The 26,377-nt window shown below is 39.9% G+C and overlaps 2 protein-coding genes across 4 annotated transcripts; both read left to right on the plus strand.

Moving 5' to 3' along the window:
* The first annotated feature begins 2,220 nt into the window (after positions 1-2,220).
* On the plus strand, positions 2,221-16,685 carry LOC105033564 (uncharacterized). Of its 3 annotated transcripts, none has more exons than XM_010908423.4 (6): positions 2,221-2,705; positions 5,187-5,273; positions 6,579-6,761; positions 6,875-6,961; positions 7,048-7,119; positions 14,495-16,685. In XM_010908423.4, exons 1-6 carry the CDS (start codon positions 2,517-2,519, stop codon positions 16,418-16,420), a joined length of 2,544 nt encoding a protein of 847 aa, XP_010906725.1. In that variant the 5' UTR covers positions 2,221-2,516; the 3' UTR covers positions 16,421-16,685. The 3 variants fall into 3 exon arrangements, with proteins under 3 accessions (XP_010906725.1, XP_073107193.1, XP_073107198.1); XM_073251097.1 differs by lacking the exon at positions 2,221-2,705 and adding an exon at positions 4,559-4,731; XM_073251092.1 differs by lacking the exons at positions 6,579-6,761; positions 6,875-6,961.
* Positions 16,686-24,922: 8,237 nt separating this feature from the next.
* On the plus strand, positions 24,923-26,328 carry LOC105033565 (uncharacterized). The gene is made up of 2 exons (XM_010908424.4): positions 24,923-25,682; positions 26,054-26,328. The coding sequence occupies exon 1, from the start codon at positions 25,078-25,080 to the stop codon at positions 25,675-25,677; it is 600 nt and encodes a 199-aa protein (XP_010906726.1). The 5' UTR covers positions 24,923-25,077; the 3' UTR covers positions 25,678-25,682; positions 26,054-26,328.
* The last annotated feature ends 49 nt before the right edge of the window (positions 26,329-26,377 follow it).

Genomic DNA, 26,377 nt, shown 5'->3' on the forward strand with positions numbered 1-26,377 from the left:
TAACTCTAGCGACATCACGTGCAATCACATTTAGCCTATAACTGGCCGAAGTAATTATTTGAGGTGAAACTGATGGCCTAATTAGCTTTGTTCCGAATGATTCCCCTACATAATATTTAGTCTTTTCTTTGTCACGAGACATTAATCTCTATAAATCAAGCTGCTATAAAATTCTCACACTTCCATACCACACAGATCTTGTGCTGGTGATCTTCATACTACTGATGAGCCATTTTCCAAATTCTATATATTTGGAAATGCATTACGTGACATTTTTGGAGACTGATTTTAATCGTTCATGATAGCAATCAACTTGTCAATTTGCTTAGAGACCATCGACGAAGAATTCTCTTGCTGACTTAACAATGGCCTCTCAACCGTTGCACTCTGACTTGTTAATGCTTCTATCAGGTCTTTCTGACTTTCATCTAGATAATACTGAAGCTATGCCATGGTGTCACATTTGGTTGACCACCCATTAGAATGACCCTGGCATTGGAAATTGGACTTCAGTATGGCCAATTTTACTTTGTTGAGATATTTCATGTTAGGTTTCACCACCAATGGCATCATGTTGCTGCAATGGTGAGTAAGACTCCAATTATTCGACCTAAGGGACTTGTTGGTTTTCAACAAGTTAATTACCAATGATAACATTCTTTGGTTGTCCCATTTTAGAGGTTTAAACTACAACCTTTTTCTTCGGCGACATTTCGTAATGGTCCCACTGAGCATAGCAACAATTTGTTTCCCTCACTTTTTGACTAGAAAAAGGGATTTTAAGTGATCTGGTGGCGTGGAAAGATTTTACCTGGTATGCCACTGGCGAATGGTCAGAAACTCGAAAAGGATAAGGTTTTACATTGAGTTTTAAATATGACTCGCCGGTAATTACATCTATTTATCCATTCATTTATAAATTATAATCCTCCAGCTATTTTTAGAGGGTGTTTAATTGAAGAAAGTGGAGATTTAGAATCAGAATCGGAATGGATGATTTTCATTCAAACTATTTGATTGAAAGGAGTCCCATTTCGATTTCGATTCCAGAATGAAATGGAAATAGCTCAATCTATATAGAACTCAATCCCCACTCTCATCTATGAATTCAAAATTTTCATTCTGATTCTGATTTCAGTTATGAACCAAATGTTTCGAAAGATTTGACCATTTTGATTCTCATTTTGATTTCGATTATGAATCAAACACTCTCTTAAATAGTCTCAATCAACTCTTTAGATAATGATTTTTGACACATTCTTTGACTCTTTGAACTTCAAAGACCATGAGCCCAAGTGCGTAAATAAATGGTGTAAATTGGATGAAAGTTTTGAAAAATTCAATAACTCAAAAAACTATATGCTCCTTTGATGGATTACACTAACAATAATTGAAACATATCACAAAATGTCTTAAAATATAAACAAAATACTACATAAAAACAAACTCAGTATAATAATAATTTAATTTCAAATTCATATCCAGTACACAGCTTATATTGTCTTTTTCGTTTGTAGAATCATAATTCAAAATAACTCTATTTATTCAACCAGTTTTTAGAAATTCTACTTAGAAGGGATTTTTTTTTTTTTCGACGGATCTAACTATGATGCCCAACAAAGTATTTTCTTAAATCAGTTTCCTCATCTATTTTGTCATCAAATTTGTTTGAAAGATTCAATAATTCAAGAAACTTTATGCTTAGTTAATGGATTAAATTGATAATAATTAAAATATATCTTGAGAATAAAAAAATAGATATAAAAAATTTGAAATAAAGACAATCAGATTTCAAATTCATATCCAATATAATTTATAGCTCCTTTTTTTCTGCTTGAGGGTAAAATTTAAATATCTCTATTTATTCAACTAATTCATGCACATGCTAGCTAGGAGAAAAGAATTACCTCTTCTGAGGGATCTAACTATGATGTCCAATAAATCAATGTTTGCATCTATTTTATTGTCAGCTCTTGAAGTTTAAAGTTACATCCAAGAAATTATTAATATTTCCCTGTAATCTTTAAAACAAATTCTTTTACATGAGCTACTTGTACGTAAAACTACTCTTAATTCTTTTCACACACGTGCATTGCACGTGCCCCGGGACTATGCACACTTCGTTCAAAAAGGTTTCCCATATCAAAGCTGCTTTTTTATTTTTCTTCCATTTATCCGCTGCTCGTCTCCCTCTCAACATCAAGAGATCAAAACAAATCTCCTTCTTCTCCCCCCCCCCCCCCCTCTCTCTCATCCAAACCACATACCTCGGGGCCCTTCACGGCGGTCTCAAACCCTAAACTCCTCCCGAACTAACCATCTCTCCCCCTAAACCCTACCATGTTTCGAGAAACCCTCGCTCCTTCTCCGTCCTAATCCTCCCCCGCTTCGAACCTGACTCCCTCTTTCCAATCGCTAGCGTGGGAGCGAACGCTTGGTGTGGTCTCCTTCCCTTCCCTCCACCACTGCCGCTGCTCTGGCCTCCGGATCCGGTCGGAGCTGCTCGATCTGGGAGAATGGACGCGCGGGAGCCGTCGGTCTCGCCGGCAGCGGGAGGCAAGGATGGGCTTGCGAACGAGGAGGGACCGCTCTCTGACGCGGAGGTGCTGGCCAAGGAGGCCGCCGTCCTGTTCCAGAGCCGGCGCTTTTCCGAGTGTATCGATGTCTTGAACCAACTCTTGCAGAAGAAAGGCGATGATCCGAAGGTGTCTCCTATATTTCGATTTTTTTTCCCCCGGGTCTCGTCTCTCTTTGACGACTTATTTGAATAGTTCTTGTTTCTGTTATTTCTTTCACAGTTGATCAGTTTGGATCTTCGTCTGGTTGTTTGCATCTCAGCCGTCTGATTAATTCTGTAGTCGAGTGTTTTTTGACTTATATTGATGAATTTTTATCCGAAATTTGATTTTGTTGATCTCCATTTCCTTTATAAGTTCGTGCTCATGGTTTCCACGTACATTGCTCTTGCTTTATATGACTGGAATAGTTGGTCGGTTGTTCATTCACCTTTGTTTGGATGAACCTGTCAATTTATCAGCAATCATATGCTTTAGTATTTGGCGATTGTTTGCAGGCCTCTGTGATTGAATTTAGGGGAATGAGTTGTTTCTCAGTATTTATTTTTTCTATAATGTTGTGTACGAAAGAAAATTTCCTAAAAATACTAAACCTGACAGAGTAAAGTAGGAAACAGAACTAAAAAATTATCTTGGTCGAAGATGTAAGTTCTTTCACTTCTGTATCTGAAATATCTCGAGAAACTTTCTAATAAAAGAAGAAATCTAGGTAAAAAACAATCAAGATTAGAGATTAAGGATGCATTATATGACAACTTTTATATTTAATGCAATGGCATAGTTGCTTTACTTCACCCAAGTAGTTATCGTTTGCATCCATCCCGCTCCCCTGGATTTTTTGGGTACGATATAATTGTTTCATTTTGAATTGGTCTTCAACACTAGATCATGGAAACCCGAAGTTGGACTGTAGATTTGTAATTCATCACAATGATCATTCTATACTTTCTATTTATGTCTAGTACAGACTGCTTTAAACTCCCCATCTAAGTACCCTTTCATTAATAACATCTTGTCTTTCATCTATATTAAGCAAACCTTTTCTTTGGTATATAATCCATCCTTTTTTTTTCGCATGCATACTTGCAAATAATTTTGATCATCTCCTCTCTAGTATCAGTTTTGTGTTTATTATAATTAATGTCTATTAACTTTTAATTGTACCCCTTTTTCAAACCTTTATCCAGTATGCCTATGTTTTTCTGCTCTTTTTCATCAATACCTCCAATAATCAGCTTAGGTCTTTCATGCAGTTTTGATCCTTAGCATATAATGTTGACTTTCTTAGAATTATATTCGTCAACTATTTCTTCCATTTCATAAATCAGTTTTCTTTTGTGTTATTACTTTATCCAATCTAATTGTGTCTGATTTGAGCACATTGGTTCCTTTTCATTTCGACCATGAGGCCCTCACCAACCTTGCCCATTTCTCACCACAATTTGGTTCAGTAAGGTCATGCTATGTAGGAAATACATCCTTAGAATTCCTTTGATAATTTGAAGTCCTTTTATGAGCTGCTTATTTGGTATCTATTGTGCTCTTTACCATTTAAGCTTGAAGATGCATAGTGTATGTTGAATATATGGTGACCAGCGTGGGGTTGGATGGTGTCAAAGGACGTCTATTTACCATTGCAATGGGTTACCAACATTTTTTCTTTGATCATTGGAATTTCAATGGATAGTGGAGACATCAATTAGAAGTAACATTGATTTTACTTTGACATATATTCACTATCTAATTATTCTATGAGCATAAGTTTGGCATGCATTACTATTTTGATTGTGGTTATCTTTTGAAAGAATAAAAAGGTATTTTGTTGAATCTGTTCAAGATTTTAAGTATCATGTGATTGGGCCTGGTTTTTCTCTGGAATGGGATGCCTCGTGTCCAGATACTTGAGATTGTGAATGTCCCATCTTGTCCTGGTATGTTTCTAATTATCCTGTCTCGACACTCAGGATGGTGTCCTATCTTGACACTTGAGATAGTGGGACACCCTGCCATTCCTTTGAAATTTAAAAACTTGAATCTGTCTCTTGTGCACCAGGTTGATGATTTGAGTTAGACCTCCTTTCTGTGAGTTGTCTGCTCATGCCATTTACCATTTGGACTTGAAGATATATAGGGTGCATGTTGAAGTAGATATCTGGTGAGTGAGGCGGGATTTGTTTGGTGATGAAAGAAGGCCTATGCAGCCTGTTGTCATTTTTTTCCCTATCATTTGAATTTCAATAATCAGTGAAGACATCAATTAGAATTAGGATTGCTTTTGGCTTGATATGCATTCATTGCATTATGATTCTGTGGCATGTTGTTCACTTAAATCACATCCTATGAGCATATGTTATGTGCATTAGTGTGCTGGTATTATTTTCCTGTATAAATAATGCGGATCTTGTTTAGCAGCATAGAATCTGAAATTAGAGCTTTAAAAATTCTTCGTACTTGTATCTGATGTGCAACATTGTGAATTGTTCGTCATCTTTCCTGGGGTCAAGTGAATTCCTTTTAGACTAATCCTTGTGGAAGTCATCTTTGTACATGATTGGGGGCTTAAAAGCTTTTAGTTATCTATGATTTGACTTGTGAATATGAAATTTTCAGGTTCTTCATAACATTGCTGTTGCAGAATACTTCCATGATGGTTGTTCTGATCCAGCGAAGCTGCTTGATGTGCTCAACAAGGTTAAGGTAAAACTAGATGCACAAGTAATTCAAAATTCTGCTTGTTGGTTGGGCAATACAATATTTATCTTTATTGTAGTGTGTTTTTTTATGACCATTTTATTGGCAGACTGAATGCTTAACTATGACTATTATGCAGCACCAATGCTAATTATTGTTGTTGAGGTCCTTGTTATTATATAGAATTCTCATGCTATTATTGTAGATCTTTTGGAAGAATGTATACTTTGTTCTAAGAATTTGAGTCTTGGTTGCTCCAGTCTGTATTGGGCATCCTAGATGAGGCTGGAGACTGGTTCCTAGGATGTGCCCTGGTCCCCAGTCCCCCCTGTAATGGGGCTGTTCCAATTGGTACCAACTGGCACCAAGCATGATGGAGACCGTCACCAGTCAGTATGGCCTGTTACCAATCGGGATGTGAAGAAATGCACCTGGTCCTTTTTTTTTTCCAGTGTTGTTGTCATTCAAATGTGAGTTTAGAGGAAAGGTAAAGGGCGATAGACAGGGAAAGCAAGGAAAAAACATAATAAAAATAAGAGAACTTTAAAGCAAAGGAAAAACATCAAAACCTCACATAACCCTCGTTTATCACTTGAATGAACATAAAAAAACCCTAATTAATACTAAAAAGTTAAAATAAAGTGAAAAGTTTTGGTATGTACCAGGGCGCCTCTCAAGAGTCGGTATCATATGACTTGGTCTCGAGTCATTACTGGCACTGCGATCTTGACTTTAAACCTTCCTTACTGTAAAATATTAATAACTGCTAATTTGCTGGATTTGGAGTACATGTCAAATGGCTCATTATGTTTCAATGGTTCATTTGCCACTTACTCCTAAGATAACATTGGCAAAGTATTCTATGCTTGCTCCATGTTTAAGTGTTATTCATAAATTTAAGAGAAATTGCAAGTTAATTTCTATACACATTTATTGCTGTCATCTGCTATTCTTTCTGATTGTTTATCTGAGTTAGAATATTAAGTTTGAGATGTCTCTGTGTATTTGTTATATGAGAATTGCACTAGTTGGGGCATAACCTTTATTATATATGTGTAATGTGTATCCTATATTGCATAATCTTGACCATTCAGGTTACCTGTTACATATCCTTTATATTTTTCATTTTGTCATTTGATCTCTACTTTAGAAAAGCACAACTATGCAATCTCAATGATCTGTTCACATTAATTTTGCTACAGTCCTTTTGCCTGGGACATTTTTTCCTGGAAGTTTGAAATGATACTAATAATCCTTTCTATTTGAATTGCAAATACGCACCTTTGGACCAATTTATTAACAATCACATAGAAGAGAAGTGAAGACCTTGCTCATGCTTCTGTAGAGCGGATGGAAGTTGGAAGCAATATCGATAGCAATACAGCCTCAGGATCTAAAGTGAATAATACTATGCTACTACAAGTTTCTGCCCCAAATACCGGCAACATTAGTTATCCAGATGAATATGACACTTCTGTTGTAACGCTGAACATCGTATGTTTCTGTATATTTATCATTTTCCTGATAATTTTTGCTTGAGTCATGTTTAAAGGAAAATTAAAAGTGGTTTGATACTGACGCTATTACTTCACTTTGATGCTCTCCAGGCAGTCATTCTCTACCATCTTCATGAATATGCACTCGCGTTATCAGTTCTAGAACCATTATATCAAAATATAGAACCTATTAATGAGGTTTTAGCTGCTTAAACAATTTTTATTTTAATTATTAGGTGTATCTGCTTCCTTGTTTTCCTGATATGGTATTTGCTCCTGTGCAGGCAACAGCTCTTCATGTATGCCTTCTCTTATTGGATGTTGCATTAGCTTGCCAAGATGCATCAAAAGCTGCAGTAAGTTCATACACTGGAGATGCCACTGCTTAATTTTCCTGCCTAGTATTTGTTAGGAATTCTATGATGAGGAGCTCCATAATTGATATAGAAATATGCTTCAAACTTGAATGCATCATATTTGCTTAACTTTTCTTACAGTTATTACAGATTATATATAAAGTATCAAAGGAGAAATTCCTTACATCGCTACTGTCCTAGCATCTGCATTTATTACCTCCAGATACTTACAAGTTTATGTACACATGTGCGTTCTGCATGTGCCATTTCTCAGTTTGCTGCTCATAAAATAGGTTACATGCTATCTGGTTGTTATTCAACACCAGAGACATTTTATGGAAAAATGCATGGACTAGCTTTACAGGTTCGCACCTCCATTGTCGGAAGTCCCATAGAGATTGCTACCTGGGATTTGGTCTTTGAACTTAATGTGGATTTACTGGTCTTATCATCTTTGTGCTCTACATTATTGTTGAACTAGATTGTTTCTCTAATAGCAGTTCACATTGCAAATGAGGTGAATCCATGATGTAAGGGTAGTAGACCGACTGATCGTTAAGAAAATTTTTTAAAGAAAAAAGCTAATTCACCATCTCAGGGCATAAGGAGTCTCTTTATTGCCAATATGCATCTTACTAAATCCATTAGTATGTAATGTTTGTAAGTATATCATAAACAAGGGAATGGTAAAGAACTTATATTTTTGTTAAAGATAATAATTTAATTTGCTAACTTTATTGGCTCTGAAATAAGACTATTTCACTGATATAGCAGGAAGCACCATCAACAAACAGTGCATGAGTTCAAAGCATTTTCTATGTTGTATCGCCTAAAGCTCGATTTGTGGACATGTTAAGGACGAGTCATAAGTTAAAGCCATAATCTGATATCATATCAATATTGCTTGAAAAACCATTTGTCCTTGATGCTTATTTATGATATGAAAACCGGGGTGACAATCGGGTTGGGTCATAAACGGATCAAGTCAAATGTAGGTCGGGTCAAAAATGTCTAAACCTGAACCTAACCTATTTATTAAATAGATCAGATATTGAAATCTGAACCTGATCCATTTAATAAACAGGTTACCCGACCCGATCTGTTTAACTTGTTTATATTTATAACCCAGTTAAAAAAAATCCGTTTGTGATCCGTTTAAAAAAATAAAAATAAATAAAAATTTGCTTCTCACATCTATCTCTGATCTCTACTGCTCGCCACGCTCTCGGCCCGACCGCGACCCGCCCCTCCATCTTCGTCGGCGTCGCTGAGCGCCCCTCTGGCCGACCCCCCTCTACCCTTGCCTACATCGCTGCGGTCTTGGCCGAACCGCCTCTTCATCTTATGCTCTCGGCCCGACTGCCCCTCCGCCCGACGATCTGGACCCGACCACCCTCTGCGGCTCTGCCTTGCCTGCGTCGCCCCGCTCTCGGCCTGACAGTGCTCTCGCCGTCTCCAGACTCTAGTCTCCAACTCTAATCGATCGTGCCCTTAGTTGTCTTCGGTCCTTTGCCCTATCGGGATCTCTCAGCCGCCTCCAACTCCTTCGCCTCCAGTCTTGGCCTTCGTGGTCTTCGCCTCCGGTGGCGCGAAGAAGAAGGAAAGGGGAGGGCCGAGGGGAAGAGAAAAAAAGCCTTAGCGGGGCTGCGGGATGGGAACTGGGGCTCGGTTGCTCGGGCACAAAATCAAGGGGTAGCATGGCATGTTATCGACTATGGGATGTCACGCGAATGTGGTCCAATTGCCTACACACGGGTGGGTGAATTTGGAAAAAACAAGCGCGCTCTATGCCGCAGGCCTGCATAGGAGGGGCCCATTAGCCTATTACCCAATGGCCCAATTCATAATCAATCCAAAACTTATATGGGTTAAACGGGTCAAGCAGGTTAGACATATAAAATCCGAATCCGACCCAAATAATAAACAGGTCAAATGGGTCGACCTGTTTACGATCCGAACCTGTTTTGTCCAAATCCAAATCTGTTTATGGTGGATCGAATACTGGTCGGGTTGGCGGATCGAGTTATATTTTGCCACCCCTATATGAAAATGGGCTTGGATGTTTATTGTTTTTCTTGACATACTCATGATTTCATTTGCAATTTTTCATTTTAAATATAGAACTTTTAATTTATGGCCAAACAGTGCAATCAAAGATAAGAGGCTTTTGAAATCAAATTGATGGGATATGGTAATTGGACAAGAATTTTGAAGGGTTTGATTGGGTTAATGACTGCAAAGAACAAAATTTAGCTTTCTGGTATGTTCATTAAGAATTTGAAATCGCTTATCTTGAAGTATAGATGATGGAACCCTGGCGTACAATTGATATAAGATGTAGGTGTGGCTTCAGGTTTGAAGATATGAAGGTCTTAGGAAGAGTTGGTTGAAATCACAGTTTTCTGTAGTTTATTGGATCAGGGTTGATTGGCTTATGTTGGATTCTTAATTAAAGAAAGCAACAGAAAAGGCTAAAGTGATGGATAGCAATAAGGTTAAGATAATTCCAAGAGAGAAATCTTATGTTTTGTTGATAAAGATGACATTGAGAAAGAGAAACATTTAGAGGAAACCATAATCAAAATAGAAGATGATATTTCGATAATGTTGTACTACTAAATACCTCAGAATCATATCTATGTCTCTTCTAGGTCCTTGTAACGTTAGGGGTGCACATTATAAAAATGAAATAACACCTTTTCTAAGGGCACATGTAAGGGTTTTGGTTAAGAACCAAAAGAATGACAATAAGACTTTATGATGGAAGAGATAAAGGAGTTAAAATGGAAATAAGCCACAGCATGTTGACATCCATGGAACTCTATGGAACTCCATGTGTGAAGGCACCTAAAACTCTCGGTATCTAGATCCTAATGTCTTGGTAGGCCTTCCTGAACATCCTATGTATATAACAAAGAGACTTCTAGACATTATGAAACTCGGTTCTTAAACCTACCATATATAGTTCAAAAAGTCTGAAAATTGCAATAAAACATACAATAAAATTCCAGAATTACTCCTAAACTAGTTTAAGTTTTAAATGAAGAAAATCTAGCTAACGAAAACAAAAAAGCTCTCAGTTGCTTTTTCCTCAATCAACCAACAAGGAGAAATCACAATTTTCTCTTCCTTTCATTTTTGTCCAATTGAATTTTTTTTAATTTATTTTATTTTATTCCTTGCCACAAAAACAAAGATAAAATGTTTATGGTGGATAAGAAGACCGGTTTTAATAACAATTATCAAACTTTGGTTCCAAGGCTAAAATAGATGCTCTCTCTAATAAATCTTGGAAGCTGGCATTTTGTTGCATTTAGCGAAAAATGATCATGTTTTCCCATAATATGCCATTTGCGGCTATTAAAAAGATAGATATTTCATGTTGTGTAAAGAGGACTAGCAATCTTAAAGGCACTTCTTTTGAGTTCTTTTATATTTTCGTAGAAAACTAAGTTGGTGTGAGTAAATGAGTTTTATTCACCTTGAATTTAGATGCTGTTGCTTTATTGAGAAATGACTAGATAGTGCTTTGAAAAAAAGGGCTCTGCATGAATTTCCTGCTGTTGCATGGTCAGGGGAGGGTCAGATGAATATAGCCTTACATCTGCATATGGAGTGGTTGTTTCTGTGTTTGGAACCTGTGACCTCTAGGTCACAATGGAGCATCCTTATCATTGCACGAAGCCTCACCCTCTAACTTAACGATGTTTGCACAAAGTTGTAAATTCCAAGAAGTCGTAAGTTGATTAAGCAAAATTATATATCAATATGTATGTGGAATGTATTATTGATCGAGGAATAAATATTGGTTTGTGTAATTTGGCATTCTATTACGAGACAATTAACCTATCTTACTTCAGTGCCTTCACTAAGCACTTGCACCTCTATTCTTTTGTAGTGATTTTTGGCTTCTAGTTCTGTCTGTTCCAATAACTATTTACATCATTTGTTTTCATGATTTTCATCCTGAGTTTCGCTATTGATGATTTGGCAGAAACCTTTAGGAAAAGAAAGAAATGGGCAACTGAACTTCCATAGCACAGTGAAAATCAACTTGGTTAATCATCACATCCATCATTTGAAATGCCGAAGAATAAAAGAAGAATCAAGTCTGTGATGTATTTTACTTATGCTACATGTATTTACAAAATGAAAACTTTTACTGGCAATACATAGTGATCTGATTTTGCTTATATATATTCATATCCAAACCCTCTGCATGTTGGTATGTAAGGTTTAAGATGTTTTTGACATGATAATACTCTAGATGATTGATATACATAGTCCATGCCTTATGACCTCTTGGGTTTATTAGTATCTTTTATTTTATAACCACTTAATGCATTGTTAGACACCTATAAAAAAATTGATTTCTCAACCATTATGCAATTCAGATGTTAGATAACAAGGTGTGAATTCTTGAATTGGCTTCTGTATTTTTGATTGATAGGATTTTGACTTTGATCCTCCTGCCGTTAAATTTTTATGTCTTTCTCTACAAATGCATGCTGGGACATGGACAACCATAAATAATTTGGAATGATGAAAACAATGATTTATTGTTGGTCTAGTAGTATAACCTGTAGCAGGTAGATAAATCAAAAAATAGTTGGTTGTCTTTTTCCTTTCTCTATCTTTATATTTATGCATACACATGTAGATAGTTGAGCTTCAACCCTACTAGTTGAATGATGAGCCTGAAGCCTCCAAGTGCCCAAAACCTATGATCCTATAGTTACTTATAATATTATAACATAAAAATTGCTCAAAAAATTGATATATTCAAGGTTTATTATCAATGCACAAAGCCACTACAAATTCGACAATTTGAATATTATGATTAAACTCATGATACTCATAGCGTGAATAGACATAAATTTAGCATTCACACCATTGATAATGATTTTACCAGCATTTTAAGTACCAAAAACTGTAATGTGCAATGTGGGGTGTATTTTTGCTACTTGATAGGATACCATTACCGGGCTTATTGCACTGCCAGACCAATGTATGGTACTATGTGCTAGTTAATTCCAACAATGTAATGTGTGTTGATATGGGGCCCGATATTGAGGCTTAAAACATTGACCTTTACATCTTGAACACAATTTGACCAAACCATCAAATGAACCTATCAGAAATGTCCATATGATGAGAACTCAATGCATATCGTAAGAAACCTAACATTTTAACACAGTTTTTGTCATCTAGATGTGAGGTCAGGATTGATGATATGGATTTTTGTATCACATTATCCACCATGCACTTCATATTGGTAAAAGTTGAGTTTAAGCCAGCAGTAGAGAACTAGAGAAGTGTCTACTGCCCTTTTCCTCCTACCCTCCCTTATTTAGTTGTTGGTGTATTTCCCCTCCTCACTAGTAGACACTGAATACACTTGCTAGAATGCGGTTTATGTCAAAGGCAGAACCTTGTGAGCGAGGTTTGCTGTATTGGTCGGTACCGTATCATACAGATACTGAATTGGTATGTAGTCTTGTACCATACCGACATTCAGTATGCATCGCCGTTACATATTGTATATTGTAATAGGATGGTATTGATATCAGGTTTGGTATCAAGATGGCGAACTTTGTTTGGGAGGTTTTCAAGTTCCATCCATCAATATGATACAAGGCATATCTTTGCTTTATTTGAAGTTTTAGATTGTCTCTTTCCACATGTTGCCAACTGTGACCACAACGGGCTATGCTAAAATCAGCTTTTATTTCAAATGCCTTAAGTTGCATGCCTTAGGCATAGGAATTAGGGGTGCAATCGAGCCCGAGCCAAATTGAGTGATTTGAGGCTTGAGTTTGTCCCAATTTAAAATACTTGAGCTTGAAACTTGACTCGAGATTGATTAAGTCTTGATACTCAAGCACGAACTCTACTCGATAAAAAAAAAAAGAGAGCAATACTTGGGATTGACTCGAATATCAATCGAGCCATTTTGAGCTCGAGTTTGAGCTCAAATTCGAGCCTTGGACATAATTTAAAAACATAGTTAAAACCAAATATAACATAATATTATATTTTAAAGTATTAAATTAATGTAATCTATATATTATAAATAAATATTACATCATTAGAAATATATGTACTTGACTAAGCTTGCAAGCCTTCGATTGGAGTATTCTGCTACTTGGGCTCGATAATTGTCGAGGAGAGTCGGGCCTGAGTCGAGCTCGTGCAGCTTGGCTCATTTGCACCCCAAATTGGGATGCATATGGGTCAGGTTAGGGCCAGGTCAACCCTGAGTAACCCAACCCAGTATTCCGTCTTCTGGACCTGGGTTCAGCCTGACCTGATTTAGACTTGCTGAGGCAGATCTAGGACCAGTCTAACTGTGATAGCATAGTTCAAGGATTGCGCCCAGCTAAGTCAGTCTGATCTAGTCCGACCCTCATACCTCAACTAAACCATGGCTGGTTTCTGACACACTGAGAGGGTGCTTTCCTGGTTTCTTTTTACCACCTGCTACTGTATTCTATCATATCAATCTTTCTGCTTCAACATCATCACAGATGGTACGTATCATGATTAAGAGGAAATTTTAGAATCTTTAGGAATCTTATAATGAGTAGGATTAGCTAGAGAACTACTAATTTGATTATCGGCTGGAATGAGAAATTGGGTCACTTTGAAGGGTCTCTGAGTTGATGTCAGGTCTTTAAACAGATATGACATTGTGGGGGAAAGGTCTGGATGGGACTGTGTAAACAGTTTCATGCAATGTTCTTGGATAAGAAGAAATAAGACAAAAATTGTGGGAGTTGAATCTATATATATTTCATGTTTGCATTCTTAGAGGGCATAAGTGAAAGAGAGAAGTTATTCTTGTTTAATAGAGATGAGCCATTATGGATAGCATGAAGATCAGTTGGTAAATTTTGTCCAATCTAACAAAATGGTTTTTTTTATCATTTTAGTGTTTTAGATTTTTTTTTTCTTTGTTGACTTATCAGTTTAATTTTTTAAAGATAGACATATCTGTGCACATAATGCTGCCCCTAATCAAGGTTTTCTTGTCACAGTAGTTTGATCAACATAATCTGCTTGTGTTCTGGTCGGTTATTCTGCATCATGGAACTTAGCCCTTGGTATTCTTTACACATCTTAGTCTGGCATTATTTTCGTTCATGTCCCCTTATCAAATATTTTGCTTGGCAAGATTTTTTTTCCCTCTAAATTAATATTTTTTTCATGTCAAACATTAGTTGGGCCTGATATTGATTTTAATGCTATCATGGTTTTTGATCTCCAGTATGCTGGTCTTCTGGGATTGTTTTAACTGTTCTGTGATTTTGATGCTTTCTTTTTCAATTGTTTGTGAGCTTAATTTTGTCCTAATAACCTATTCTACTGGTTTTAGGATGTAATTCAGTATCTTGAAAAATCTTTTGGTGCTGGGCACATGATAAACCAAGTTGATAACGGAAGCATTGCTCAACATCATTCTAACCAAGGATTGAAAGTTTCTGCAACAAGCAATACAACTGTGCCAGATGCCTCTGGTTCAGATTCAAGTGGTGGTACAAACGTTCCTGATAATGCTTTGACAAGAACTTTATCAGATGACGCGCTGGAATATGAAACCTTGTTTTCAACACTGGATACTGGAAGTCAAAATTTTGGTAGGCCTGCCTCAAGTGATTGTTCAAATTCATCAGTTGATCAAGCTGCTACCGCCATTGATCTGAAACTAAATTTGCATCTTTACAAGGTGCGGCTACTGCTTCTTACTAGGAACCTGAAGGCTGCAAAGCGTGAAGTTAAGCTTGCTATGAATGTTGCGCGATGCAGAGATTCATCCACAGCACTCCTTTTGAAGGCTCAGTTAGAATATGCTCGTGGTAACCATCGAAAAGCGATAAAACTCTTGATGACATCAGGTAACAGGACAGAAGCAGGAGCTCTTAGTATGTTCAACAATCTTGGGTGTATATATCACCAATTTGGAAAACACAACATTTCAACTCTGTCCTTTTCTAGGGCACTGAAAAGCAGTATGTTACTTCATTCTGAGAAGCCTCTGAAGCTTTCTACCTTTTCACAGGATAAGTCTCTTGTTATTATATACAACTGTGGGCTGCAGTATCTGGCTTGTGGAAAACCATTGGCTGCAGCTCATTGTTTCAATAAAGCAAGGTCAATTTTTTTCAACAGACCCCTTCTGTGGCTCCGGCTTGCTGAATGTTGCCTTTCAGCTTTAGAGAAGGGGCTTTTGCAACCTAGCAGTGCTTCATCATCGGGTGGTGAGGAAGTTAAAGTTCATGTTGTTGGTATAGGCAGATGGAGACAACTAGTCATTGATGATAAAAACCTGAAATATAGGTGTTTAGATGGTTCAGGAGATGGTGTGATCAGTCCTGATGGTCCGTGCAGGCTGTCACTTCCATTTGCCCGACAGTGTCTTCTTAAAGCTCTGCATTTATTAAACAATTTTGAATTGACAAAAGCCAGTGCTAACTCTGAAAAGGAAGATGATAGCAACCAGACAATCTCCTTAGGTGGCAAGAACTTGAGCAACAAGAATTCATTGGCTGGAGATTCAAAGACCTCTAATGCAACATCAGCTTCTACACCTGCTGGTGCAAATGATGATTCTAAGGAAGTTAAAGGAGGTATGAGCTCGAACTCAACCTTGCAGAGTTCTGTCTCTGCATATGAGGACACATGCAAGAAAGTAAACAACTTGATAAAGCAGGCTGTTCTTGGAGACTTAGCTTATGTGGAGTTGAGCCTTGAAAATCCTTTGAAAGCATTAGCTGCTGCACAAGCACTTCAGCAGTTGCCAGACTGCTCTAGGATTTACAATTTTCTAAGTCATGTTTATGCTGCTGAAGCACTTTGCCATCTGAACCGACCTAAAGAAGCTGCTGGACATTTATCGATCTATATTTCAGATAAGAATGAAGTTCAGTTGCCGTACAGTGATGAAGACAGAGACAAATGGAGGATAGAGAAAGGTGGGGATGGTGAGGAGGTAAATGGTCGTTTGAATGCAAAAACTTGTTCAGAAGAGCCCCAAGGTATGGTGTTCCTGAAGCCTGAAGAGGCTCGTGGAGCTCTTTATGTAAATCTTGCCACTATGTCTATAATTCAAGGGGATCATGAGCAGGCTAGCCAGTTTCTGCGGGAAGCTGTGTCTCTACTGCCTAACAATCCGACAGCTACTCTTGCAGCCATTTATGTTGATATCCTACTAGGGAGAATACAGGATGCTCGTGTCAAATTGAAACAGTCAAGACATGTTAGATTCTTACCTGGTGGTGTAAAACTTAGCAGTACATGTTGATTGTACCAATGATGTTCCAACCCTAAGGAAATTTTATCAAGAGGAGAATATTGGAGCTATTTGTACCATACGTACAGTTGATCATAGAATAAGTGTTTTCCATTATTTTAGGTATTGGTGGCACTGCACATTGTTTTAATATGCAGGCATCCGCCTTTTTAGTTTGAGATGTTGTTTAGATTCAAGCAAAGAGAGATGAGTTCCTCTGGAAAAGCTTTGGAAAATTCATTAATTCAGGAAAGAAAATGCAGAATATTTCTTCTTACTTGCAACACTCCCTGATTTCATTTTTGTGGTTACAGGAATTTCGTTATGGCCACTGACATCTTGTTCTGATGCTTTTGTTAAGGTTATCATACTTGTATTGCAGCCATGGAGCTTGCTGATCTGAATGCTATGTTCATGGCAAATGAAAGACGATTCTTCATCCCAGTATTTTGGATATTTGCTAATTTTAGAAGAATATTGTGTGCTGTTCTTATGTTCTTTTGCTCTTATTTTAAAGAGAATAGATTCATTGGCTGAATTCCATGGCTTAGCGATGATCACTGTTCATCAGCAACATTAGAAGCTGCAACGTCTTGTTTTTTCATCTACAGTCTCCCTAAGCGTATAACGTCTTTATGAGTTGACATGCTGTATAGCTAAAATCTTGCGGTCAATCTATTCCCTGAGGGTGTAATATGAATATGGCACATTGTTATCACGGTTAAAAAGTCTTGGGGTAAACTGGATATCTTTATATATCTTGCTCTCTGACCATGACTGTCTGCCTATTTTCTGGATTTATTACAGAAATAAATGTTACGATGACATGCTTAAAGTCATTGTGGTGGGAAGAAGGTAATCACTTAATGGTTTTTAGCTAAAAACATCATCACTGGCAATCTATATTTCAAGTTTCTTCAACATTTATTTTTAAATAGATTCAATAGAAAAATTATTCATATCAACTATCTGGGAAAACACCTGCCTAGGTTTGAAGACAATCTCCTGGTGGAAGATTACTGTGTCAACTGAGCTGCAGCTCTGTTTGTCTTAACCTGAAACAAGTTGTCTCTCCTGCTGGTTTGGACCTTCATGTTAGGAAAGAGTAGGCTGTTTACTTTTGTTAGGATATTCTATTGCAGGAACATCGAGAGGGATATTCTAGGTATAGCAACTTCAAACCTACTTTCATAATAAATCAAGTTGATCTTAGATGATGCTTTGAAGTCATGTTTCAGAGATTCTTCATCATTTCAAGAGAACTAAACGCTTCAACTTAATACTTTTTTTTTTTTCTGACTTGATGATGCAGCATTATATTACATGAATCCAATACCCAGCATGAGGAATGTCATTAGTTGAAAATATTTAGAGCAGAGATCCGCGGGCAGACCCCTGGTGGTTGGGACCACTGGGGGACAAGAAGGAGGGAATGCATGCGCTGTTTTGTCCGTAGTTTTGGAGCCGTAAAAATATGCAGCAAAATAGGTTGAATTAGTTTGGCGTTTCATTATTGGCAATTTCAGAATTAGTTTGGCGTTTTATTCTTGGCAATCTCAGAATTAGTTTGGCGTTTTTTTCTTGGCAATCTCAGAAAGGAGAATACTCAATTAAAGTGTCTCTGGTCCTCAAAACAGATCACATTTCATCAGTATATGGGCAGAGGATGGGAACATTTATATTTTCCAAAAAGTCCCCACTAAAAGATTCTACGAGTGACAGTAAGTGCTAAAAGACATATCAATGTTTCTCTCTCTTAGCTGTAGCAATTCACACAGCTAGTTCCTTGGTAGCGCTTCAACCATATTAAGATCAAGGATCAGCTCTTGGAAGAATGTAACTTGTTGGGATATACCGACTGATCCCGTACGTCGATTTATCCTCAGATCGATCCGATCGATGTCCAACTCTACCCATCAGATGACAGACGACTCCAACAACGACTCCGATGGACGACTCCGACAATGGCTGCTGACAATATCCGACCGAAGATATACCGATTGAACAGATCCCTACTGTTTCCGACCGGTTGAACGGCCGAATCCACATTACCGACTCACTGTCGGGGTTGGCAGCCGATGTCCGACTTCCACAAGGTACCAGATTAGCCGATGGTATCTCCGAGTCACCACCCGACGATCCGACAGCCGAATACCGATATACAGTCGGCCAGCCCGTTCAAATGCCGTACAACCGCTATGGACTATTCTCCTGCCAATGACATGCCGTACGAACACCGGTGGGCGTTGTCCTGCTAAGGACATGAGTTAATGACCTGACAACCCACGCCGATTTGACAGTCCCTGACGATTTGACAACTTCTCAGTTGTCTGCACCATTAATGGCAGGACCATATCGCTTTCTACTATAAAACGGGATAAGGCAACAGTCTTGGTAAGCTTTCTCAAGTATGGGTAAGCGCCTTTAAGCTCTTGAGCTCTCAAACTCTAGCTCTCTCCCTCTCGCTGAGTTCCACTGTTGCCTAGTCTCCTCTCTGACTTGACCGTCGGAGGATCTCCGTCGGAGACATCTCCGGTCAGTGAGGACTTTTCTTGCAGGTGCACGACCTCGACGATCGGACGACGGGGGGATTGGCCGCAACAGATTTGGCGCACCAGAAAGGGGCTCGACAGAGGTAAGACAGCGAGCTCCATAGAGTTTGAAAAACCTCTCGAGATGACGAAAACCAGGGCTCAGCGATCGAGAGCTACCGGATCGGTGAGGTACTCTTCCCGTCAGGAAGAGGCCCCTCCTTTGCCCTCCATAGCAGAACCCAGCTCTCCGCACCCAGTGGTGACCACGGAGGTGCAGATCACGGCAATCATGCGGCAAATGACCGTTCTGACGGACGCGGTCAAAAATCTCCAACAGCAACCGACTCAGTTGCCGCAACTGCCGACGGAACAACCGACGGTGCATCCTATGCCGTCCAGAAGCAGCCGTCGACATCCGCGTCAACTTCCGTCTCCTCCTCAAGAGCGGCCGTCTCAGCACTCCCATCGAGAAGGGGCGAGGCGGCCACAGCACGACACCCACCAGTCTCGGCGTCCTTCTCCTTCCCAGCTGGAGCGGGCGAGGAAGGAGAAGCGGCCGCGGACACCGTCCGCCTCACTCTCAAGTTCGTTGGGAGGTTCGACCCCTGGGGTTTCACAACACCGACGGTTGGATGACTACGAACGTAAGTTCGAAAAAATCGACCGTCGCCTTGCCCAACTCCAGACGGATGGTCAGAAGTCTTCGAACGACGTTGACTTCCGGACCACCCAACCTCTCTCCTGATTTGTCCTCGACGAACCAATCCCTAGTCGGTTCAAGATGCCTCACGTTGAGCCTTACGACAGCTCCACCGACCCAGTTGACCATCTGGAGAGCTACAAGGCTCTCATGACAATTCAAAGGGCAACCGATGCCCTCCTCTGCATCGGCTTCCCCACCGCGCTTCGTAAAGCTGCCAGGGCCTGGTACTCCGGCCTTCGCTCAGAATGTATCCACTCCTTCGGGCAGCTCGAGCATTCTTTCGTGGCCCGCTTCAGCACCAGTCGGAAGCCGCCACGAACCTCGGACAGTTTTTTCTCCCTCAAGCAGGGAGAAAATGAGACACTCCGACACTTTGTGGCCCGATTCAACGCGGCCGCACTTGAGGTCCGGAACCTCAACGAAGACATGGCTATCTCGGCCATGAAGAGGGGGCTAAGGGAGTCTCGATTCACATATTCCTTGGACAAAACCCTCCCCCGGACGTATGCCGAATTGCTGGAGCGTGCGTATAAATACATGCGCGCGGACGAAGCAGCTTCTGACCGGTGCCTGACCGAGGGCACGGGCCAGAAGGAGAAGTGGAAGAAAAATCGGGCTCCTGCTGAACCCAGCAGGCCCCCACCGATAGACGGGTCTCGCCCCGACGACGGAGTCTGAGACCGACGCATCGCAGGTATGAATCCTACATCTCTCTCTTCGCTCCTCGTGCGCAGATCCTGATGGAGATCGAAGGAGCGGAATATCTATGACGGTCTCGGCCTCTGAAGGCAAAAGGCCTCGACCAATACGGCCCGATCGCCGAACCAATGGCTCAATCGCCGAGCCAACGGCTCGATCGCCGAATCTACGTCGAGTCTACGACTCGATCGCCGATCACCGAATCTACAGCTCGATCGTCGATCGCCGAACCGACGGCTTGATCGTCGATCGTCGAATCTACGGCTCGATCGTCGATCGTCGAACCGACGGCCTCGGCCTCTGAAGGCAAAGGGCCTCGACCAACATGGCTCGATCGTCGATCGCCGAATCTACGGCTCGATCGCCGACTTATCCTCGTACGCCGACTTATCCTCGGACCTCCGTACGCCGATCCGACTGACCCCCGTACGCTGACTGTTGGGATATACTGACTGACCCCTGTACGCCGACTTATCCTCGAACTAGTCCGACCGACGCCCAACTTTACTCACCGGACAGACAGACGACTCCCACAACGACTTCGATGGACGACTCCGACAATGACTGTCGATAATATTCGACCGAAGGTATGCCGGCCGAACAAACCCCTATTGTTCCCGACCGGCCGAGCGGCCGAATTTACATCACCGACTCACTGTCGGAGGTGGCAGCCGACGTCCGACTTCCACAAGGCACCAGATCAGCCGACGGTGTCTCTGAGTCACCACCCGAATACCGACATACAGTCGGCCAGCCCGTCCAAATGCCGTACAACCGTTATGGGCTGTTCTCCTGCCAAGGACATGCCGTACGACCGCCGTGGGGTGTTGTCCTGCTAAGGACATGGATTAATGACCTGACAACCCACGTTGATTTGACAGCTCCCGGTGATTTGACAACTCTTTAGTTGTCTGCACTATTAATGGCGGGACCATACCGCTTTCTACTATAAAACGGGGTAAGGCAACAGTCTTGGTAAGCTTTCTCAAGCGTGGGTAAGCGCCTCTAAGCTCTTGAGCTCTCTAGTTCTCTCTTCCTCTCGTTGAGTTTCACTGTTGTCTAGTCTCCTCTTTGACTTGACCGTCGGAGGGTCCCCGCCGAAGGCATCTCCGGTCAGTGAGAACTTTTCTTGCAGGTGCCGACCCCGGCGATCGGACGATTGGCCACAACATAACTAAATAATTACCAGTAAACTAGTTTTTATTGGCTTCACCTTCTATAAAATTTTTTTTTTTCTTGGAGAAAAATAATGATTTAATCACATCCTCAAGGAAGTTCACAAGCCAATGATGTAACGGTCATGCGGTGGTATCATAAGCCGAGCAATAATAGAAGAAAGGCTCACCCATAGTACTTGAAATAGATCGATACGCCAAGATACAAGGGATAGGCCAAGTATCTTGGTCCTACCCCTCTTGCATCCACAAAAAATGAGTAATAATAATACTCTTACGTGTCAAGATAATTCTTGATGTGTACTTCCCAACTGTTTCTTTAGGTATCCTATGCAATATAAGGGGTAAGTGAACTCCGTCAAAATGTCACACGATTGCATGTCATTATAAAGGCTAGCACGTATCCCATTTTAAGTACGACATATAGCTTATAGATGTCATCTTCCACTCTTATTTTTTGATTTAGAAAACTAGGACGGGACAAAGCCGTGGCCGAAATTGGATGAAAGCAGGATTCAGGCCAAGTCACTTGTATAAATTCTTCGTCACTCTAACCCAAGCTTGTTGGTGCTCTCCACGAAACCATCTTATATAAATTTCACAAGAATCAGGATAAAATAATTGCTAACATAATGCTTGGAACCTTGATAAATTAATTGTTCTTTTAATGTATCTGAAATTGGTCAACACTCACCAGTAAAGGAGGAGAGAGGTGCTCATTTCCCATCACATCACGGCGAGATCAGGGATTCATGTGAATCCAAGCTGAGGACGTAAAATAAGAACAAAAGTAGCTCACGGGCTGGAATGGTTCCCCAACTCTCCAAACTTCCCCCGGTTTTGAAGTGACCATTCCTACGATTTAGAGCAACGGCACGTGGATTCCCAGCTGGACTCGTTTATCGTTAGCGCTCTCTCTCTTTCAAACACACACACACACACACTTGTGATTACGAGTCCTCTCTCCATTTATGCTTCCATTGCATGCAAAATACACCAGTGGTTCGGATAATCACAGGTTTGGCGTTTGGAACAAATCAGCTAAAGGTATAACATTCGGAAGAAATTTTAAAAAACATATAAAACTTGGCAAAAATAAGGTAGGTAATGAAAAATGTACATGTGCTCAATTAAAAACAAGCTTACAAGAGGCAAGAATATTGAAATCTAACACACTATTATGACAAGTGATATATAAGATCATTTGTTTGCACTCCATAATTATATCTAATTTTTGATCAAATCATGAGTTATAAGCTAGATCATTTGGTCGAAGCAAAAAAAGAAAAAAAAAAAATCCCAGATTACATGGAGATTCCTTTTGGTTAGCGTTATGGTATTTTGTTTTCTTAAAAAGAACAACTATTTCTTTGAATGTGGCATATGCTAATTATAAAAATTTAACAAATAAGTTTCCTCTTATGCTCAGAAAATTAACATGATATTTGCTGTTCAAAATTTAGCAAAGTCCTTCGGTGGAAGCCAATGAACCAATCTCAGCTGGTTTGCACCCCTCTTAAGAGTTTGCTCTTGTGAGGGATACAATTTCAAACCATGGTGATGGTGCATTACCATTATATTGCTCAGGAGGGAACAAAAGAAAAAAACTGCAGACAGTTGCAAGAAATACCTAATTTTCAATTCTAATACGAAGTCATATATATACATATCCTCCCCAAAAGATTAGAAGAATACTGACATGAGTTATATTACTGCTTCTTATGCTATAATTAATGAGCTTTGAAAGAGCTCCATGGATCATCCATCCTACTGTCCTATTTTTTGTGTTAGGCTCTCTCAACCATTGGCATTAATTGTGCAATACATAGACCATGCTGATTGAGAGACTTGACCTCTCTAATTCATCTGTGAACTTGACAAAATCTGGACCTTTTCCTTCCAAGTCTGGATCCTCTCCAGTTCAAGTTGAATTAGAAATGTTGTTTCCTATCTCTATACAGCCACCAAGAAAAAAAAAAATTTATATACTTTTCAACTGGCTATGGTTAGAGTTTAATATCAAACACTTCCAACGTTATAAGAAATTTATCAGCCTGCAGTACAATATTAATAAAAGTATAATTCTATCCTCCCATGAATGTAATTAAGTATATTTATACCACATGGACATTATAAGTTGACATGGCTGCAGTATATATAGTGCAAATTTCTATAAAGCTAATCAAGTTGATATTTACCACACTGACCACAAATTCATGAAATTCTTCTTTTGCTTCAAAGGATTTGGCGTGGAGAAAAGAATGGCATGTTTGGACTCTTCTCGGCGTCGTTCCAACAATAGCCTAACGGATTAGATTGATAGGCTGCTCTCACTCCTCTCAAATCAGCTAAGAAGACAAGAACATTAAGATTGGAAGAGTTGACTTCCAAACAACCAAAAAAAGCCAAGGGAAAAGTTTCAACCATGTGAGTACTTAAATATTTTCACAAGGTTGTATCTCCAAGTATCATCGAAGGAATAAAGAGATTTACTTCCCTGAAGTGGAGATATCTCATACAGCTTTGTCTACCGGATTCAAAGTTACACAGGTTCCCTTTTTTTTCGTAAATCGGATAAACTAAACGAAACACGTATTATAAGTACACCCGTGGGAATAGAAAGATTTGTGTCATAGAATCCCATAATATTGATCCTCACCATTCCCTTTTCAACCACAGGACGTGGTGTTAAGTTTCCCAGCATCGTGCTATGCATATATAAATGACTCCATATATATAAAATGTGATGACATGTTTAGCCTAATAACCCTTGGCGTAGGGTCTTTGTAAGTGCACCAAACTAATATAACATGTATATTAGCAAACTCAAAGAGGTCTTCCGTTATAAAAAAAAAAAATGTTGAAAGGTCATGCTGTTGTGATGAAAAATGGAAGCACGTACTCACACTTCCATCATACATATATTTTTTTAGTTTTCATGTATGGTGGGTCATTTAAGTCGAAGAATTATGACACTTGTCTCCTACGTCTTAAAACATATGCAGACCAAAGTTCTATATATAGTTTTGTTAAGAAATCATTCCTTTATTGATTATTTCATGCATAGCTAATAACTTTTGGAAACATTAAAAAAAAAAAAAATCCGTAGATGCATACTTAAAACATCGTGAAACGTCACCATATGCTTTAAGTAGTGTAAGAATATATCCGAGTCATGATTTACAAACGTTAATCTTTCCTTTTTGTAATGGACCATAGTTTGTATTCACGTAGCAATCAAGATAGCTCAAGACTTGGGAGGAAAAGCTGTCATGGAGCCAAAAACAGCTAGCGTAGTATGGCTGTAGGACAAAGACAACAGAAAAGAGAGGTGATGAGCATAGTTTTTTGTGGTACAAGGCGACGGGCATGGCTTCAGAGGTAGGGGAAAGAGCCAACCAGCAAGACTGGCAGGAGCTGCATCTCCACATGACCTGTCCTACCTAGGGCTCCCCTCTCCTCCACCCACACTTCACTCTATAAAGCATCCCATACCTTCCACAGCTTAAGCACCTTCAATTCACTACTACTAGTTAAACAATACTAGCTAGTGTTATCATGGCCATGGACTCCTCCAAGCTCTCAGCTCTTCTCCTTCTCATGCTGTTCATCTCTTCCACCCCCATAGCATTGGCATGTCGCAATTGCCCTACTCCCCCTACTCCCAAAACTCCCGAGACTCCCAAAGGACCCATCACCATTCCTCCGATCATCGGCAAACCACCTATAACTCTCCCTCCGATCATCGGCAAACCACCTATAACTCTCCCTCCGATCATTGGCAAACCGCCTATAACTCTCCCTCCGCTCATCCCCCCGATCATCGGTATGGCGCCCCCGACCGTCGGTACGCCACCGCCGGCCAACAAGCCAGGCTGTGTGCCGCCGCCACCTGCAGCGACGACCTGCCCGATCGATGCGCTGAAGTTCGGTGCGTGTGCAGACATTCTTGGCTCAACGGTGCACATTGGTGACTCTGCAGTGGAGTGCTGCTCACAGCTTGGAGGCCTTCCAGGAGTTCAAGCTGCAGCATGTCTGTGCACCACAATAAAAGCTAAGCTGCTGGACATGAACATCTACCTTCCTATCGCACTCGAACTCCTTGTCACCTGCGGAAACTCCGCCCCTCCTGCAGGTTACACTTGCCCAAAATATTAAACACAGTTAAGTCCCAGACCACGTACTACAGCTTTTAAGATCTAATTCTAAGCTTTTTCCTAGCCTTAATATATACTTTGACAAGAAGAACAGCTAATTTTGGAGCTTAAACAAAAAAAAAAAAAAAAAGCCTCAAGGCTTCCATTTATGGATCAGTTTCAGGACATTACTCTCTTTGAGTTAGATATGTCCTTCCAATGAATTTTTGAGATAGAAAGGACATTACTGTCTTTTTTCCATGGAACTGAAGTTTTTGAGGTCTGAGAATTTTCCTGACCTCGACACTGCAGCAAGTAGTTTTCAGTCTAGTGCTTGGTAAATGTAATGCTTAAGATTAGACTAGAAACTGATCACTGTATATTTTTTGCACCTGCAGCCGCCTGGAGTCATCTTAATGAGAACCAAAAGGGGTTCAAACTGGTGGATGGGTGATGAGACATGAGAGGATGTCCGAGCCAACGATCTCTTCTTTTGTTTTTCTTCGTTGTATATTTTGTATTGTTTTTGTTCAATTGTTCATGGTGGTGTCTTCAATTGTTCATGATGATGTCTTTAATTATTGGAATGGAACTTTTCCCTTCTCCAATCTTCTTTTATGGTGTATTTCTGTGTCCCAATAAATAAACAGCTCATGTAGCTTTCTTTTGTTTTCTTAGTGATTTATCTTGAAACCAACTACAGTTGAATGATCTGAAAGAAA

This window comes from Elaeis guineensis, chromosome 1, assembly GCF_000442705.2.
Source record: "Elaeis guineensis isolate ETL-2024a chromosome 1, EG11, whole genome shotgun sequence".
Taxonomy (NCBI): Eukaryota; Viridiplantae; Streptophyta; class Magnoliopsida; order Arecales; family Arecaceae; genus Elaeis; species Elaeis guineensis.